Source organism: Prunus avium, chromosome 3 (genome assembly GCF_965620075.1).
Source record: "Prunus avium chromosome 3, drPruAviu1.hap1.1, whole genome shotgun sequence".
In the NCBI taxonomy this organism is placed as follows: domain Eukaryota; kingdom Viridiplantae; phylum Streptophyta; class Magnoliopsida; order Rosales; family Rosaceae; genus Prunus; species Prunus avium.
In genome coordinates, this window is record NC_142286.1 from 27,476,850 (window position 1) to 27,496,710 (window position 19,861).

Consider the following 19,861-nt stretch of genomic DNA (forward strand, 5'->3'; position numbering starts at 1 on the left):
TGAATCCCCTTTTACTCAAAAAAAAAAAAAGAACTAACATTAGTAATTCATCTTTTTTATCCATTATATCCTCACACAATTTTTAAAATTCCAAATTTGCCATGTACTTTAACCCAACAACGATAACATTTTAATAATTAGTATTTAGTACCACTCCTATCCCAATTCCGTATGGTTTAGTAAACAACTTCAATAGGAATCTGGAATATAATTCTCCTCAATCCAACTCCTCCTCAATCCAACTCCTCCTCAATTCAATTCCTCCTAATTCAATTACAGATTAGTAAACATGTCATGAAGTTATAAAACAACACCTTCTCTTTTCATCTTACAACTGCAAATAATTAGAGAATGATTGATAGGACTTCCATGCTCATTGTTGGAAAAACAGGGTTGACTTGCAGGCTACGGGTGGGGAGATTCTAATATCAATATGGGATTATCGGGTAGAAGAATAGGGTTAGGTTTGCATGTTTTGAAATAGAAAAAAAAACGCACAGCACAGTTTGTTGCTTAAGACAAACTACCGCTGTACCGCACAACAAAATCGAAGAAGGGGTTTGCTCCTCACAACATGTGTTCCAGCTTAAATGACAAAGAAAGCCCAACAAATTATACAGCGTCACTTCATAGAGAAAACTAGGGTTGGGCACTTCTGAAATTTTTTAAAAAGATTGGACCAAACTAGTCCGATTCACGGTTCCACAATTACAAACCGCTGATTTAGATCGAACACACCCAGGGAGACTTGAACACCAAACCTCAAGGTTGCAAAGAAGGTCAGATAGCACGAGAGTAGTTAGTCTTCTTGTGTAATATATGTGTAAGCACGTTATTTATTCACTCTCCATTTGAATTAAAAAAATATTATAAGCATCAACAGGTCTAGCCGAATGGAAAAGGGCTCCACAACATTATAGTTGTATGTCTGTTTGAGAAATCCTCATCCTCTCTAGTTTATACTATAATTTGTACTTAAAAAAAATATATTATAAGCATGTTAGGCACTGGCGGACCCAATTTTTTTTTAGCTGATGTGCAATATTGACTAAGTATGAAAAATAGTTTTTTGGAATAATCATTTTATCAAGATAATTTTTGGCGGCTTTTGTTCCTTACACATAAAATAAAATAAACTTGATTTTATGGGATTTTAGTATGAAGACTATATTGACTTAATGAGCCATCATTTTTAGCCTAAATCGTATTTTGCACTAAAACCGATTTTCATATATATATATATATATATATATATATATATATATATTTTTGGTCTGAACCATGAGATGGTCCTGGATGGACCCCAACTATGGGGTGGCACCTTTAAGTCTTAACCACAACCCAGACTAATCCCCACTCACACCGGATCGGCCCGTAAGGAGTAAAGTGTTGGCCAAAGTGGTGACTCCGTACGAGAGCAGGAATCGAACCCCTGACCTCTCTTAAGGAATGAGAATGCCGAACCACTCACACCAACCACTTTGGTTAATCGATTTTCATATTTTGATTTGGTAGGAATTTGATTTTCTAGTATTTTTATTTGAATCCAAATGGGGGATACTTCATTATTTATATTGTAAACTTAAGTAAATGTTTACTTAAATGTTGAAAATGAAAATAAGGTAATCTCTACACCAGTTGAGCAAATGGACAATTTCAAATACCTACAATGGTTTTTCCGGCGAGGTGATGTTAGGGTGACCCCAACACCCTGGACACCTCTCTCTTTTCTTTTTTCTTCCCAACAGTTTCTCTCTCTCTTTTTTCTTCTTCTTCTCCACCTCTCTTCATCGTATTTTATTTTATCCTCTATCCCTTTCCGTCCATTTTTCTCTTTGCTTTTTTTTTTTGTTGAAAATTTTCTCTACGCTTCTCTCTCCTTTTCCTCTTCTTCTCTGTCTTCTCATTCTCCTCTTTTTTCCCCTCTGCTCGCATAGTCTTCGTCGTCGTCTACAATTTGTTGTCTGCATCTTGTGACTGATTAGCCTTCAGTGCCCAGCCCTAGTATCATGGGCGATTTCTCTCATTCTGTGTTACTTGAAATGTTATTTACGGGAAGGCACTCACCAAATCCCCTTTTATTTTCAAGATTTTTCTAATTATGAATTTATTCTTAACAATTAATATAGATGGGAAATTGAGTCACTACATCCAACTTTTGATTAATCTTTATGCGTAGGCGATAAATGTTTCCGGCATAGGGGATTTATGAAGCTAACTTGGATCGTTTATTGACACAATTATCTAAACTATATCGAACCGCATTGGTTGGAAAATTTGATCTTGCTTATAATGTATATGGGCTAGTGCAAGCCTCAGTTTGCAATAGTTGGTGCTAATATAGCAAGTCAAGAGATTCGCGAAAGTTGCTCCCAAAAGAAAGGAGGTATAATTTGGTACAATGATTGTCTCTTAAAATACTCAGATGCCTATTTCTTACATGAAATTGACACAACTAATGGAATTATTATGAGAAATACAAAATTCATTGATGCTCCCTTGTTTGATAAAAAAAAGTTCATCAGCTGTTATACAAATTATGTTTTCAAGCTTATGTTAGTCGATTGTTGTATGCTTATGGGAACCTCATGTTTGGGGTATCGAGCACAGATTTAGTTTACGGTGCTGCTCAATGTACTTGGGATCTTTATGACTTGCATTGCAAGGAGTGCCTTGATGTCATTATAAGTTAACTTCTAAATCAAAGTCACGGAATGAGAGGTGGCCGTGCTTATTATGGAAGTTGTTATATTAGATACGAGATTTACCCATTTATTTATGATATGTAAATTGTAATAACATGATTATAAAAATATAAAAAATTCTACAAGTACTATTAAATTCTATAAGCATACCAGAAGTCCTCTAGAGTTCAATATCAAGTAACAGAACTATAAAGTACTGCAAATCGACGCACTCTCCAGTACATATTCAGAACATTGATAATGCCATAATGCTCAGTGTCTTCTTCAAATGTCAGAGCATCAAATAAAAGAAATTTGAGGAGTTTAACCATACAGCACCTTCCACTTTGGTTTTCCCTGTGTCTCCGAAGAAGAAACCTCATCAATGAAAGATGCAGCAAGGTCAGTAAAAATGATTTCAAATGCTTCCAGATGCGAGCGGCCAAGAGTCACTGTGGCTGCATGCTAAATTTAGAGATGAAATTTAGTCTAACCAGTTGAAAAGAATCAAGAAGCATGGAATAGTTATCAAAGAAAAAGATTATAAGTACTCTAATTAGAGCAAACCCTTACAGACGCAACAGACCTCAAACTAGTAGTAACATAATAGCATCCTACAGTATGGATTTAGAACTGACCCCAGATTCTGACACCCCCCGACAAATTTATTGTACTCACAGGAACAAGAAAAAGAGAATAGAGAAAGGTTATACTGAAATCCAGATCAAGATTTTAGAGACGGACAAAATTAGATGGTAAAGATCTTGGGTTGCAACTATACTACCAGCTTCTCTATTATTTGGCGGACGAATATACAACCATTGCACACATAAGCCACTGATCCCATTTGTTGTCTGCATCTTGTGACTGATTAGCCTTCCCACCCAACTCAACAGATGTGATATGAGGCAGACGTTGCATAACCTCTGCCCTACAAATAAAGATTGTGTTGCGATAAGATCGTGGAATTTCAGTCTTGAAATTTGGGTTGACCTGGAAATACTGATCCTAATAAAGCATGTAAAAGATAAGAGTAATATAGCCATACAAGCAAAATCGTGTTCCCAGCAACAAATGCACCGAAATTGTGCCTAACAAAAACATTTAACATGTATGTGCAACCTAAGATTTTTTTTTTCTTCGCAAACTCTACATTTTAGTAATCCCTTCTTTAGTTGAGCCACTCTTAAATACAATAAGTTCAAACTCAGAAGAGCACACCAATACTGGAAAGGAACATACATCTTTTTTTGAAATCAAAAGAAACATGTGTTAAAATAACTATACGTAAACAACAATAAACTTACTTTGCCTCATGGCCAGATCTTGGGCAAAGTTCAGCTGCGTATTTGACAAGCTCACTAAGACAACAAGCCCACCTGTTCTTATCAAGGCTCTCAAATATTACAGATTGAAGTGTCACTCAGGAGGGGTTGCACCAGATTCTCGTCCATAATCAAATGGATGCCAGAATCCCAATAGCAGCTCTGCATGATGTCATCCCTGAAACATTAGAAAAAGATCCATGAATGAACACAACAAGAGACACATTTGCAACATTGCAACTCAAATGAAAAGCAGGATAGGGGGAATGAATAGAGAATGGTTAAAGATAGGAAGATAGCACACCTCATGCTCTTTCAAGTCATCGATTATAATATTAGTTCAGGTTCATATTTTTGGCATATGAAGACTCAAATGAAGATCAGTTGAAAACTTCAGCTACTTGAAGTTGACATGACAATGGCAAGCAAAGAATGGAGACCAATGACCTTTGCTTCACTAGTACTATCTTGCTTCAGCAATTTGAGTATCATATGGTTCATGGCAAAATCAAGGTCACACAGAACTCCACAAGTTTATCATGTTGGATGTCCTGAGTAAGCATTCCTTTCTTCAGAACTGTCACGAGTTGTGAGGTTGCACTGTCTAAGTAGTCTCATGTACAATTAGGTGGCTGATCCTCTGTGTGGACCCTCAAGTAAAAGCTCAAAACTCAGTGAAGACAGTCCATGGCCATGAAACGATGGGTCTTGTCCTAAATGAATAAACCACATAATGTCATACAACTTACACCTGAATGAAAGACCATAAGGATAGGCTCCTACCCCACAACAAATTAACATTATAAGACAACATGATTGGACCAGGGACACAACAACCAATTAAACAAATGCACGCTTTATTGTCCTCTAACGCAAATTTGTTCTTGGATTCACTCTAAGAAGCTTGTAGAGTTGATCCAAGTGAGAGCTTAAGTTGTTGATGAAAATTGCACCATCACCAAGACATAGAAGAAGAGTTACCAAGGGTAACCAACCTGACACAAAAATTGTCTGCATGAAATTAAATGAAAAATATAAACATGCTAGGGGAGGATGTAATAGACAGCACTAGCTTGATAGAAAAATCATATTTAACAATAATTACAAAGGGGAGGAAAAACAGTTGAACTGATAAAAGGAAATAAAACACCAAACACCAACCCTACCATCCAAAATAAAACATTTAAAAGCCAACTTCAAGAGAAACATTACAACCACAGAATATGAGAAGAACCCTTTTGGGAGAAAAACCTGTAATTCTAGCATATAATCAGAGTGAAAATCCAAATACCAAAAGATGTCTCTGTAACTGTGGCACATGAATTTATCATGCACCAACGGCCCCATTAGTGGCAAGTACAAGAGATTTGAAAATGAGAATATTCACAAAATAAACAAGACAATTCCAGGACCACCATGATGATTTGTACAGGTAAAAAAACTATTTATCGCTGTAAAAGGTATCAAATTATTAGGAGTGGAGGATAATGTTAGCAAATTCCATCAATTCCAACTATCATAACTTGATATTCAGTCACCTAATGCGAGATAAGGTAACTATGCTCATACGAAGGAGGCTAAATTAAGAATTATTTTGCGGATTGGACTTGCAAAAATTGGTCATTCTTGTGAACATGTTGTTTGACTTGTTTTCCAACTCATTCATATTCATTTCCCAGCTCATTCCGTATTCTGAATTGTAACAAGAAAAATGGAGTTTAAACTAATCATTATGCATACTAATTTTGAGCTTATCTTCAAGCTCCTGTTCTTCCATCTCCTCATCAAGCAGGACATCAATTTCCGGCCTATATCCAACTCTCATCATCTCAGCAACTAGCAAATCGAGCTTCTCATACACCTCGTTACATCTTGGATGAGCCTTGTCCCCAACCAGGAATGCATGTAACTCATCTTTCACCTCAATCCAGCTGCAACCAGGCTCTTTCTTCAATTTGCTACGCTTCATTGTTTTCCTCATCTTCGAGACCTCACCCCACATTCCAGCTTCAGCATATATATTTGATAGTAGAACATAGGTAGAAGAATCTTGAGGATCCAGTTGCAAAATAGAGCTGGCTGCTTTTTCAGCCGCTTCTACATTTCCATGGAGCTTGCAAATGCTAAGCAGCGTCCTCCATATAATGTCATCAGCTTTGAAAGGCATATCTTGAATAAGCCTCAGGGCCTCATGAACTTGACCTGACCTCCCTATGATATCCACCATACACGAGTAATGCTCCAACTGAGGGTGTAAACCATAGTCATTAAGCATTGTGCGGAAATAATGTAACCCCTTTTCAACTTGTCCTATATGTCCACAGGCTCGGAGTATTGAAACAAAAGTGGAGTGGTTTGGCTTAACATTCTCAAGCTGCATGTTCTCAAAAATTCTAAGGGCATCTTCTCCAAGGCCGAAGTTTGCATACCCAGAAATCATGGCATTCCATGTAACAGCATCTCGCTTAGGTGCCTTTTTGAACATTAGATAAGAATCTTGCATGTTGCCACACTTTGAGTACATATCAACAAGAGTGCTGGTTATGTATACATCTAATTGCAATTCATGCTTGATAATCTGAGCATGGATCTGCCTCCCAAGTCCAACAGTAGCCAAATTAGCACATGTATCAAGAACCGTTGCGTATGTGAATTTATCAGGTTCTGCACCCATTTCCAACATCTGAGAGAAATATCTCTGTGCATCCTCATTTTGCTTATGTAGTGAGAAACCAGATATGATTGCATTCCATGAAACCATGGTTTGTTCTTCTGTTCTGTCATGTATCTTTTCTGCCTCTTCCATCATTCCGCACTTGCAGTACATATCGACAAGGGCACCTCCAATAAACAAGTTCATGCCCATTCCAGATTTAATAACTCTGCTATGGATTTCCATCCCATAATTTAAAGAATGTTGAGCCGCACACACTTTTAGAACACTGCCAAAGGTGAACTCATCTGGCTCCATCCTTGAGCGGAGCATGGAAACGAAGAATGAAAGTGTCTCCTTTTCATTTTCATTCTGTCCATGAGCTGCAATAATTGCATTCCAAGACACAGCATCTCTACTTACCATCTCATCAAACACGCGAGAGGCCCCAAACAGATCTCCACATTTACCATACATGTCCAAAATGGCATTTGCTACACATATATTTGATCTCAAGCTACTCTTAACCACTAATACTTGCAGTTGAAGCCCCTCCAAGTGCCCCTTGATCACTGCACAAGCACTGAGTGCACCAGATAATGTTATCTCATCAAAACCAAGACCAGACTTCAGCAAAAGCAGAAATAACTCAAGAGCTTCAAAACCTTGCTCATTTCGAGCATAGCCAACAATAGTTGCATTATATGACTGCAAACTACGATTTGGCATCAAGTTGAATATCTTTCTAGCATCAGACATACTGCCACATTTTGCATACATGTCCAATGTGGCAGTTCCAACTATCACATCATATAGGAAGTCTGTCTTTATAGCATGTACATGAAACTGAGTGCCTAACCTACATGCAGATAATCCTGCACAGGACCTGAAGACACTAGCATAGATAGATTGGCTTACCCCGACTCCTGCTTTGTGCATCTCCTTAAACAGATCTATACCCTTGACAAACTGGTCATTCTGAACAGAACCTGCAATCACAGCGCTCCAACAAACCCAATTCTTTTCAGGCAATTCACGGAAAACCCGAAGTGAACAATCCAGTTCCTTACACTTCCCATACATATCTACTAAAGCACTTCCCGTGACCACATCAATATCAAAACCCATCTTGACTGAAACACAATGAATTTGAATCCCCAAACCAATCTCTTCCATAACAGAACATGCTTTCAGAACCATAGCAGTCGTAGTACAGTCGAATTCCACACCCACATTCCCCATATTCACATAAACTTCAATAGACTTATGATAGTCACCATTCTGCAAGTACCCTGAAATCAAAGAATTCCAAGAGACCACATCTCTCTCGGGCATAACATCAAAACAAGACTGCGCAAACCCCATGTTTCCACTCTCAGCGTACCCAAAAATCATGGTGTTCCATGAGACTGTGTCCCGCTGCGGCATTCCATCAAACACCATACTTGCATATTCCAAAACGCCACACTTTACGTACATTTGGATCAAACAATTTGTAACAAAGACAGTGGGCTCAAACCCAGAAACTATCATGCGAGCGTGGGCTTGTTTTCCTGGATTCGGAGCTCTGCCATGGGAGCATTGCTGGAAAATGTGGGAGAATGTTTTGAAATTCTTGGTGGGTGTTGTTTGGTTCTGTGCGAGAGTAGAGAATGAGTAAATGGGTGGTTGTGTTTGTTGGTAAAGAGATTTCAAGCCCAGACCAAAGTTTCTCTGCAGTAAGAACAAAGCTTGTTTTATTTCGCTGAATAGCACAACCTCACAAGCCTCAAGGTAAAATAAAATAGCAATGCAATGAACTAACCCGTAAGTCCTTCTTGTGGACAGCACTTGAAAAAGCGAATACATGCTGAACAAAAATTGCACTCCACTGCATGCTGGGCTTCAGTAAACGTAGTATGAAAGTTATAACTAATGAAGCAGACTCCCCAATAACAAATAAATATATATATTGACATACATTGAAAATAATGAAAAAAACTCATAAACTCTGATATTTTTAGATGCTATTTTATGCAATAAAGAGCTATGAACTGCATTGATGTTAGAGGCCGAACTTTCTTGACCTCCACCATATACAATAAAGAACAAACGCATCTGGTCAAAGAAACAAGCTTTTGACAAACTAATCTCCATACAAACCTTTCTTTGGAATGTAGATGCCTCATTTTCACCTTTTGGGGATTCACTGCAAGAAAAAGATTTTCCCAGTTACAAAATGATATGGTTAGACTGAAAACAATGAATAACTCAGATCAACAACAATGCCTCCCGCATATCTTTGGAAAAGGGAGAAACCGACCTTTCTCTCCATCTTAGAAGTGCTTCTAAAAGAGGTATGCATTTATGTCGAGCTACCATAGCTGAGGAATCCAGTGCTTGCTCATAAGCAGGGTCAGAAGGTCGGGGATATTGCCCATCCTGCAAGTTTCCCACATAACAAAATGAAGAAAAACATCACATGTTAGATTAATGCCAAACCAACCATAGCAATACAAACATTCACTCAACGGCAAAAGGCACTGACTCATTGGGTGAAAGATATAGACAATGCACAGTAACAAATGACAATGTTGGTACCAGTTCTACACAAATATTCTTATGCAGTAGCCTAACAATTTAATTATCATTCTTTGTTATTTCTTCTCAATTTCCCAACCCATGAAGCCATGCCAGTGCTGGCTGTCGGGGCTTTGCAAGGTTATGGTTCTTGTGGACTATATTTAATCCTTTTATTTTACTGCTTCAGCAGAATCAGCATCATAACTTCAAAAGAATTAATCCCAAATGGCAATGAATTATCCAAATTCTACTAATGTTTGCAAATCATGTCTTGCTGTGGTCATACAAAGATTACAAAGAATCAATGACCATCCTAAGTAACTCTACCAAGTTCCTTGAGAGCCAACTAAGAACTATAATAAGGCATGCTCGAACTAATGGAACTATTAGATGAAGTGAGCTGAAAAGCCAGAGGTAGAGCTACATAGATAAACAGACAGAGAGCTGAAAATCCAAATACAACCAAATAGGAAAAAATTGCAGACCTGAGCTCAATACGACGCCGTGCGAGTGGAAGGAACCGCTGGAGCAGGCGCGTTGGGGAAACGGTGGTCACTTGACCCCCGGAAGGCCGGAAAACACCATAGGAGGCAAGAGTGGTACCACCTGCTCGACAAAATTCCTCACTGAAACGCAGCAAAGGCAGCGCGCGTCTTTAATTTGTTTTTTTCCAAAACGACGTCGTATTTGTTTAACGTTTTTCTGATCTTTACTATTTCAGTAAGCTAGTTAAAAATGAAAAGAAAAACAGGCGTCCTCTCTTCTTCTTCTTCTTCTTCCTCGCACTCGGAGGCATATAATGTTTACGAATGAACGGAGGCAAGAAGAGCGAACTGGAAGATCTGGAACTCCAAGGCTGCAATACCTTCAGGTAACTGGCCCTACACCGTAAAAATCTATCTTCTTGTTAATTGAAAATTTTATTATTATCCAGCTTAGGTCTTCCTTTTTTGTTCCAGGAATTGGTTTCTCAATTTCAGAATACAACAGATGATGAAGGTATGTCCTTGCCCTTGCCCTTGCCTATACTCTTAACCTTATTCCTTGCATTTTATAGCTCTCTATCTCTCTGCAGTTTGGATTTCGTTGCTTATGTTGGTGCCTAGACCCTTTCTTATATTTGTGCATTTTCATGATTACAAGTGATAACCTAGCACTTGCAGCACTAGTTTCAACCTTGGCAATGAAAAATTTGTTGTGATTTTGAACTTCATTTCCACCGAGTGTCAGTAATTTTGTGATATCAGGCAGGAGACAGGGTATCTGGTGTTAGAATTCTTCTGGTGAGTCAATGACAACTGATTCATCTCAAGGTCATTTGATTAGTTATTTGTTCCTTTCTTTCTGTACAGAGACAAAAGAGAAAATTGTTGCTAATTTGGCCAACTTTGCTTATGATCCTTACAACTATACCTTCTTGCGGCAGGTATAAAACGTATTTTGATATTCAGTTTTCTATTTTGGTATAAAAGTTCCATGACCATTTTAGCCTGACAAGCATTTTAAGATTACAAACAGCTCAATGTGTTGGAACTTTTTGTGGACTGCATAACAGAACCGAATGAGAAGCTGGTGGAATTTGGTTTAGGAGGAATCTGCAATTGCTGCGCCGGTAAGTTTACCTATTTAATCCTTATACTGACTCTGCTACTCCTAGTTCTTAAGACACCATCTAGTAAGTAGCTAGCACTAGTATGTGAGTTGTGTATTTATTTTAAGTTTTAACTTTAATGTTTTAAGTTGCAGATCCGGCAAATGCTGTAATTATCACTCGGTGTGGTGGGATCCCTCTTGTTATTCAATGTTTATCAAGCCCAGTTAGAAACACTGTAAGTAGGAACTTGTACTTTGTGTCGGTGTGCACATGCCGTGCTTGTTCTGTTTCTTTTTCAGTTGCAGGAGTAGTTCATGTGTGTTTTATAACCTCATAATTCTCATTGGTTTTACTAATTGTTTCCTGGGGATGGTATTCAAAAGTTGGACCTGATAAACTCTTATAATAGAGGGCACTCTGAACTGAGCCAATATACCTAGTTTAAAATAATGTGTGCATTTGAAACTATTTATACACCACTAACATTTTGATTGATCAACAAGATTCTTGATGGTTGGTAATGAAAACTGACTTATGTTTTTACGACGATATAGAATATTTGACAAATTAATTGATTGTTAGGTGAATTATGCAATTGGATCACTTTATTATCTATGCAACGCATCTAACAAGGGGGAGATTATGAAGCCAGAGGTGGTTGATGTCATGAAGAGATATGCTGCAGCTGAAGAAGTGAGTGTCAGTTTCAGTAATCTAGCCAAGGCATTTTTGGACAAACATGTTTCTGAAACTGCTTAGAGAGAAAGTAGCTCTTGTTTTATGATGCATCTGGATTTTTGGTCTTTGTAAGCATTTCTGTTTCCTTCAGAAAATTTTGTTCAACATATTTTTCGGCATAGTTGTTTTGCCAACACCTTTATACCAAAAATTCTGCTGTACGGCCATTGTATTGGTGCATCCACATTTTCGACGGCTGGATTTAAATGATTTGATCTAATGGTCCAAAATAAGTTGTGAAGACAAAACTAATATCTCCTAAAACAACTGGAAAACTGGTTGGTTATATTGGGTTACTTTGCTTCCCACATGTGAAAGAACATTGGAAAAGGTCAAATCTTGCAACCCAGAACTAACATCTCCAAGGGGGTCATTACCATCTCTTCCATGGGGATTTTTTTGATTTTTAGACTATTTATTCCGGGGCCTTTTTGTTCTTTCTTCTATTTTCTGGTGTTATTGCTTTAACGTTGAACAACTGATGAAAACAAAAGTAAATTCGAAACTAGACATAGTGAAAGTGACATTAATACTATCCAAAGCAAATCTAATATTAATAGGAAAATCTCCAATACTTTAAGTAAAACAATATTTGTAAGTTTAGTTTAAATAATAATAAACTATAATAATATAGTGTGGTTGAACTTTTATTTTTTTACTTTAATAAGAAAATTTATAATTAGTAAACAACTATTTTCTAATTTCATAAGAGTGATAATTTGTGTAATAGGCAACATTGCCTAGTTCATTTGTCTTGTCCATTGGAGTGAGCAGTTTTTTCCAAGAGCCAACTGAATAGGCAACATGCCACATCAGTCTATATAGTACACTTTTGCCTACTTCATTTGCCTATACTCTTAGAGATGCTCTAAAGAAAGATAAAGGTGGGGCTAGGTTATTAAGTAATAGAGTTAAAATACATTAAAATACAAGGGTTGGGCTTGTAAATGACATGTGATTTGGAGTTTGGCTTGGGAGAGCATTAGGTTGGGCTTGGGAATTTGACATTGGGCTTAAATATTTGGAAAAATAAACTAAAAATCACACAGCCCGTTTGGTTTGGTTCGAACCGGCTTTCTCACTACGAAAATCGGAATCGTAACTGAACCAAACAAGTCTGGTTCAATTTTTTGACCTAAAGTTGACTTTTTAGTTAACAAGGTTTTTTAGGTTTTTTCTAGCCCTGTTCAACTCGGTTTACCGGTTCTTCGGTTCCAATACCTACCCCTAATTATGCTGACCCAACATTCTAATTTACTAAGTAAACGAATCTCCTATACCTTGGCTACCTAATAATGCAATTTAATTACATAATGTGTTGATATATAGGTTAGATCGCTCTTTCTGGGTTATCCCTCATCAACAAATAACACTTTAAATCATGCACATCTTGTTTGAATGGTACACATCTGGACGACATGTGGTATATGTAAACACGAATACTTTCATTGACCAATAAATAATAATAAAAGAATGAAAAAAAAATAATGAAATAGTAATAATTACAAATATAAAAAATATCAATAATATTATGTTACTAACTATTGTTGATACAAATTTGAATGTAAAACTTTTCAATAAGAACTATATACAAATTTGAATGTAAATCTTTTCAATAAGAACTATATTGTTTCTAGTACGTTTAATATGCTGAAGTCACTTTGTGAACCAAGATATGCAATTGCACATAAATCACTACACCAAAGTAGAGCTTTTATGGCTTAAAATTTACAGCACTCTTTTTGTGCGTATCGTTAATGCTTCATATTTACGGTACACAATAATGCACGCCTTAAAAATATATTTTTTTAATCTTCAATGATGTGCTTCGTACGCCCTAGTTCTATTTGCAACCCGTTAAAAAAGATTATTTTTTCTTTTTAATTTCCCTTGTATTTCTTTTTCCTTCATACCAGAATATTCTAGCTTCTCTCTCTATCTCCCTCTCTCTCTCTTACTTCTTTCTCCATCTCCCTTTGTCACAATTCCTGGCTCCTCTCCTACTGGAAGATTCAAGAGCACACCAATATATCTAAAGCCCTAACATACCATGGTCTAAGGGCTCCTCATTCGCTACTGTTCTTCGAGCTCTAACCCTACGCTTCGAAGTTCTTCGAAGTTGATTTTATGACTTTTGATATTACACATTACACCAAGATGCAATGTATTCAAAGTGGCATAGCTTTAGTGATGCAAATGGGATTGACATGCATTGGTTTTTATTAGCTTGTTTCAAGTGGTGTCTTTAACAACTTTGTTTTGTAGTAAAACGTTTGTGGGTATCGTAACTAGTAAACCCTTAGGAGACACAACTCCTCCTATTAGGGACATCTAGAGGTTTAACGGCTTGTGGCACATCCTAAGTGCCATTGAGATTACCTGCGAAAGTGGTTTAGTTAGCTTTTCGTTTTATTTTTGTTTTCGTTTCTAATTTTGCTCGAGGAGTAGCAAAAGATAGGTTTGAGGTAGGCATGATTCATATCCCATTTTATCATCTCATCAGGATTCATTCTAGCCAAATCTGTCCACTTTTTCATCTCGTCTTCAACCTCTTGAATCATCAACTTACGGTTCATGCATAAAGGCAGTTTTTCCCAAAATCTGAATCCGAAGTTACAGTATCGACCATATTTTGAGTCTAAATGCTCTATGACACAGTCAAAAAGGAACTCGCTGAGTTTGGTTCCCTCGTTGGTGTCCCCCAAACTACTTAACACATCGAAATTTTTCATCATGCTGCTGGCTATAGTTTCCAAGTCAAGAAGCAAGGGACTGATGAAAAAACCTTTCATTACATCCATTTTATGCAGAGTCACATCTCCAAACAATAGTTTAGCTTTCAAGATAACTTCATTTGCATGGGTGAGCTTGTCTCCTCTCAATCTTTCCCCACCAGCATTGATGCTATGTAATATAATAGATACATTATTGACAAGAGCAGCCATCATCTCACTACCAGTCTTCTTTCTGTCCATTGAAGTGGCAGAGTCTATCAGATCACCATCATGTCCTAGTTGCAACTGATCATTAGAGTAATCCATAAAGTGAGGGTAGAAGGACCTATGCCCTGGAACCAGTAGCATGAAAAAGATGTAAATCACATTTGGAGGATCTTATCATATTGTAAAAATAAATCACATTTAGGGGTTAAAGGACATCTAGACAGTAGAAATTATGTAGCAGATTTTAGCAAAGTATTTTATGTATCTGCTTTTGCCTTGCAATTTCTACTATTGTTTGTGCCTGATAAATCACGGCCATAAGCTGGCCGAAGGAGCCCCTTCTCTCGGCCCTGGCACTTGTTCATAAAAACTGAAACGCAGCGTTTCGCCAAGGTACTTCGCCTTCCTAAAGACAAAAGAAGAAATGCTAAGGCATGATCATCTCGGCCTCAAGCGCAGGCCGAGGCCGAGGCCGAACAAAATCACGACCAAGGCATTAAAGGCAAATCATCACATGACAGCAGGGTCCCAGGCTTCATTTAATGAAGTAGTGCCTGTTTAATGCAGCAAACCCACTGGCCACAAAGAAGCATTTAATGCATGAGGGAAGGTGGGAAGTGATTGAAGTCAGGATTTGGTGATGAGGATCAGAGTGATTAAACGTGGACATTTTCACAAGAATTCTGACAGCCTGAGATATTGGTTCACCAGCTATCCAGGCCATAAATGCGTCTCCACGGCCAGAAGCTCAAAACCCACGATCAAGAGCGGCGACCGAGATTCACCGGGATTTCTGGGGTCACACCACCATACTTCACGATCCCAAATGTCGATTGGATTGCCCACTTGCTCCAATCAGGCTCCACCATGCAGATTTTTAGCCTCGATTACTCCTCCAGAGACTCTTCCTATAAATACAAGACTCGAGCTACATTCAAAGGGTTCAACACCAAAACAAAGCCTCACACGGAGCAACTTATTTTTTCTTGTAATGCACTTTCAATATCTTTACTTGCTTTCCTAGGAATAGTGTTAGATTGTAAGGAAAATTCATTCATCAATATATCATACGACCCTTGATTTTCAAGGCGCCGGAGCACCATCCTTGTTGTTCGTTCACTCACCCCATATATCACACGACCGTCGCTCCCTGAGCAGCGCGCCAGAGCACCGCCCAAAACCCACCACCAACACCATCATTCAACGGCCTTGTAGTTCAGGCCGTGAACCTAACAGCCGAGACCAGTTCCTCTCTCGGCTACAATCGTTTGATTAGGAAGACGAGTTCAAACAGGCGCACCACTTATCCATCCAACATTCATCAACACATCGACTCACGGTAGACCGTGCTGGCACGCCCGCGCACAACCGCACCACATCCAAAAGCAGGAAACCGCGTGTTAACGCATATCCCCTCGGCCCGAAACACCAGGCCGTGAGATTTGCGCGGCAGACAACTATTATTCAAGTACTCTACCTGAGCTATCATCCAGACTACTAGAAGAAAATGAAGCTTCAAGTACAAATCCAGGGCTCAGACTATCACCATGATGAAAGATCCCAACTGACCTATCTGTCTTTCTTTGAGCCTGAGGAGGAACAAACGAAGATAAATGAGTCAAGAAATGTATAACCGGAGCACCTTTTTGTCAAACAAAAGACAAATCTGAAGTTAATAAAAAAGAACAACAGTAATATGTGCAAGTTAGCCACAACGCAGGCAAGTTAACAAAGATTGACTATAATACTGTAGTTCCCATTTTCCAATAGAACGTAATGATGGGAAAAAAGGACAACATAAACAACTAAATTTGCATGATAAGATAGTTAATTTTGATTGGAGAATTGAGTTGATTGGCTATGGAGTATCCAATACTAATACGGCCCCAAAACACCTCGATACATATCAGACATTCCAGATCTGTATCTAACTGACTTGTTGCAAAGTTTGACTAACATGATATACAAGGAAGATGCGGTGGATACACAAGATTAATACAGAGTAGATATGGAGGGGTTATTTTATAATAATTTTTTTAAAAGAAAAAAATATATATATCCATACGAGGATAAATTTTTAAATGTTCCAGGTACACCACGTGTCTGGTGTACCATCCAATAAACATAGAACATGTGGAATTATTATCCAACCTACTGCATTTCTTCTTATGACATGTGGCGGACTGCATTGGACATATTCCATATGTCTTCCGTCTATTGGATGGTACACCAACCACGTGGTGTACCGGGAACACTAAAAAATTACTCCCATGAGAGATGTATTGGCCAACTCTGATAGATAGTTAATGTGCCACGTCAGATATTTCTATAATTAATCTAGTACCACATCCCTATAAATACATGGGATTAGAGCACCAGAAGACACATATAAAGTCATCAAACACACTAGTGGTTCTCAACATCTTTGCGAAATTATTGATTTCACCATCACCTTCACGTGCGATTCATAAAACGGTTCAACACACTTGCACTTTCGAGTTTGGGTTAAGTTTTACTATCTGGATCCAATATATTTAACCTCTGGAGAGCACACTGTGCCTTGTTTTCAAGGTAGGAAAGCCTAAGACATAGAGGTGTTCCTTTCTTGGCCACAATCATTTGACAACTTCCATAATCCATCGCATCACTGCCAACACAAGTTGTACGTTTGGCCTTCTGCGGCGTACTAGCACGACCACATCTATTTCAACTAAGTACGTTGCAAAATTAGTTGTAAATTATTTTTAGGTTACCATTTTTGGCGCGCCTAGTGGGACACTACAGTGCTAAATTCATCATATTTTCATGCAAGTTGAAACCACTCACAATTTAAGAAGCGATCTGAGGCAGAAACCCATATGGGAACACGAATCACATTTGGCCAACCGGGACCGAACGTAAGTGGTTTGATGACAACCACTGTTCTTGAAACAAAAATAAAAATTATATTAAGTGGTTTGATGACCAATTGGGCACGGCAGTGAGCCTGCCTCCTTGCACTCAAGTTCGAACTTAGATTAGATTATTTAAGTCCATTCAATTTTTAATAAAAGGTACTATTTAATAAGGTATTCCATAAATAAAATGAAAGAGTTATTTAAGCTAACATGTCCTAAGAAATTACATGCAAACCACCTGAGATTTTAATTTTTTTTTTTTTACAGATCCCGTTTTAGTTGATTATTCGTCTAAAAATTGATGATTATATATATATATATATATATATATATCTTGGCAAAGTTAGCCTTTGAGATTAGATTGCACATACATTCATAGAAGTTCATTTTGTCATTTGCATAAGTTATTTTGTATGAAATTATCAATTTTTGGACTAACAATCAACAAAAAGGGTTTTATGAAAACAATTTGAAACCTCAAGTGGTGTTCGTATAATTTTTAAAATCTCAGGAGGTTTTGTGAAAATACTGAAAACCTCAAAGGGTGTTAGTGTAAAAAACTCGAAATAAAAAATGTGTCATTAAAATACATTAATGTTATTTACCTAAATATTGTTAATTCTTATGCATGTAATTGTTGTCCTGTAAAGGACCCACTAGTGTAGTGATTTGGAGTATTTACTCCATCAGACAAGGTCCTGGATTCGAGCCCTAGCATCCATGTAGTATGTGTGAGTTTAGTATGCTGTCGTCCCTCTCAATAAGAAAGGTCCTCAAAAAAATTGTTGTCCTAAATGCAGAAAAAGTTATGTGCCTAACTTTTAACATGGGTGGTCCTTGCCTATGACAAAAATTTCCACCGTCCAAAGAACTTAAAAACCGACTTCTTTGTTGGTTCATGGTCCAGCAAGGTAGGGTCAATCATGTCAATTAGCTCAACAACCACTTCATACTTTTCAATTGCTTCGTTATTCAAAGAAACATCAAGAAAAAGGAAGAGAAAATGCCTTTAATAATTTGTTTATCTTACTTTACTTTATTTCTTTTTTTTAGTTTTAGCCACTTGCCATGTGCGCCAATGCTTAAAGAAACAACAAAAGAAAAGACATCTAGGCATGGGATATTTCGTCCAAAAAAAAAAGGCATGGGATATTACACTCTACACCCAAATGGACCAATAATTCACAATTTCTACCCCACCTTAGGGATCTTGTCACCATCCTTGCTGTTGCTGGCCAACTAGTTTGGGCATGCACAGTCCACAAACATAAAGCACTCTTTTTGAGAGCCGGTGTTTTGGTGTTTCTGTTGTATGTGCTTATATGTCTACAACGTACTAGAGTTTTATTCTGTCCAAAAACAAAACAAAAAAGTTATAGAGTTTTCATTTAATCACATTTTATAAGATAAATTCTAAATACTAAATGCTAAATTCGAAGCACTTAATTCTTAAACTAGCCTTTTTAGGAGTGTTTTTCTAAAGGCTGCAAGTGTTTTCTGACAATAAAAAACACTTCGGACAACGTTTGACAGAAAAATTTAGAAGTGTTTCTAGGTCATAAAAGCACTTTCTAGAGAAGCACCTAATATGTGTTTATTCAGGAAGCACTCCCAAGTACTTTTTTAGGAAGCACTTCGATTTCTTATTATCAGTGGAAAATGGTCTTAAATTGTAGACGAGTGGTCTCAGATTCGAACCCCCATGACACCTAAGTAGTGTGTGTCACTGGCAGACCTACGTAAAGACAGGTGTGGGTGCCCATATTTAAATGTTTTCTTCAATTGTGTAGGCTACAATAACTAGAACATTTTGGCAATATTTTGCATGTTCAACCCAATATTTTGCTTGTATAGCCCCCAGTTGGCTCACTATCAAAATCCAAAATATCAGGCCAGTTTAAGAAATGATTTAGTTTGTCTCCCATACCACGTGTATTTTGTGTGACCTTTCATAAAATAATAATATAGTTATATAAATATATAATATTACTACATAAATAAATATTATAATATTATATATAACATTTATGCCCACACTTTCACCATTTAATGAGTCCGCCACTGGTGTGTGTATGTGTGAAACCCTTATCTCCCTTTGTAGTTTACACTATCGCTTGTATTAAACAAACAAAAAACACTTTATTTTGGACATAAACACAATACAAGCACCAAAACTTAATTAACATAAATAGTATCGTTTATGCATGTTTTCATGATTTTATTCTACTTATAATTGTTATTTCTAGAATTTCATGATTTTAAGCATTTGTGTATATTTGTCTAAGACAAATAGACAGCAATAATGTCATTTTGTATAAGCTATATTACTAACTCTAGCGACATCAAAACATACGTCCTTGTCCGCGGGGTCGGATAAGGAAAGTGTTTGAATTATAATAGGTCAGGAATTTGTTCCCATCCGAGTGTATTGGAGGAAAAAAGAATACGGAGTTTATGTGTTATGAT

General features: G+C 37.4%; 2 protein-coding genes across 7 annotated transcripts; one reads left to right on the forward strand and one right to left on the reverse strand.

The window, feature by feature from the left end:
- Positions 1 to 2,821: 2,821 nt before the first annotated feature.
- On the reverse strand, positions 2,822 to 9,866 carry LOC110768326 (Pentatricopeptide repeat (PPR) superfamily protein). 6 transcript variants are annotated; one of them, XM_088250791.1, is made up of 9 exons: positions 9,710 to 9,866; positions 8,965 to 9,083; positions 8,805 to 8,850; positions 8,467 to 8,544; positions 5,750 to 8,375; positions 4,314 to 5,004; positions 3,992 to 4,187; positions 3,469 to 3,615; positions 2,822 to 3,149 (listed from the first exon to the last, which is right to left on the reverse strand). In XM_088250791.1, the coding sequence occupies exons 2-6, from the start codon at positions 9,021 to 9,023 to the stop codon at positions 4,877 to 4,879; spliced, it is 2,937 nt and encodes a 978-aa protein (XP_088106917.1). In that variant the 5' UTR covers positions 9,024 to 9,083; positions 9,710 to 9,866; the 3' UTR covers positions 2,822 to 3,149; positions 3,469 to 3,615; positions 3,992 to 4,187; positions 4,314 to 4,876. The 6 variants fall into 6 exon arrangements, with proteins under 6 accessions (XP_088106917.1, XP_088106916.1, XP_021827737.2 ...); XM_088250790.1 differs by having other exon boundaries at positions 3,323 to 3,615; XM_021972045.2 differs by lacking the exon at positions 3,469 to 3,615.
- Positions 9,867 to 9,937: 71 nt separating this feature from the next.
- Positions 9,938 to 11,740, forward strand: LOC110768328 (ARM repeat superfamily protein). The gene is made up of 6 exons (XM_088250794.1): positions 9,938 to 10,095; positions 10,184 to 10,223; positions 10,577 to 10,650; positions 10,743 to 10,836; positions 10,971 to 11,053; positions 11,401 to 11,740. Exons 1-6 carry the CDS (start codon positions 10,024 to 10,026, stop codon positions 11,575 to 11,577), a joined length of 540 nt encoding a protein of 179 aa, XP_088106920.1. The 5' UTR covers positions 9,938 to 10,023; the 3' UTR covers positions 11,578 to 11,740.
- The last annotated feature ends 8,121 nt before the right edge of the window (positions 11,741 to 19,861 follow it).

Coding starts and splice junctions, on each gene's coding strand:
- LOC110768328 (XM_088250794.1), top strand. CDS start 10,024: ATGTTTACGAATGAACGGAGGCAAGAAGAGCGAACTGGAAGATCTGGA. Junction 10,837..10,970: donor AATCTGCAATTGCTGCGCCG/GTAAGTTTACCT, acceptor TTTAAGTTGCAG/ATCCGGCAAATGCTGTAATT. Junction 11,054..11,400: donor CAAGCCCAGTTAGAAACACT/GTAAGTAGGAAC, acceptor ATTGATTGTTAG/GTGAATTATGCAATTGGATC.
- LOC110768326 (XM_021972045.2), bottom strand. CDS start 9,023: ATGGTAGCTCGACATAAATGCATACCTCTTTTAGAAGCACTTCTAAGA. Junction 8,545..8,804: donor CATCTACATTCCAAAGAAAG/GTTTGTATGGAG, acceptor CGTTTACTGAAG/CCCAGCATGCAGTGGAGTGC. Junction 5,005..5,749: donor TGAAGATAAGCTCAAAATTA/GTATGCATAATG, acceptor TTTTTGTGTCAG/GTTGGTTACCCTTGGTAACT.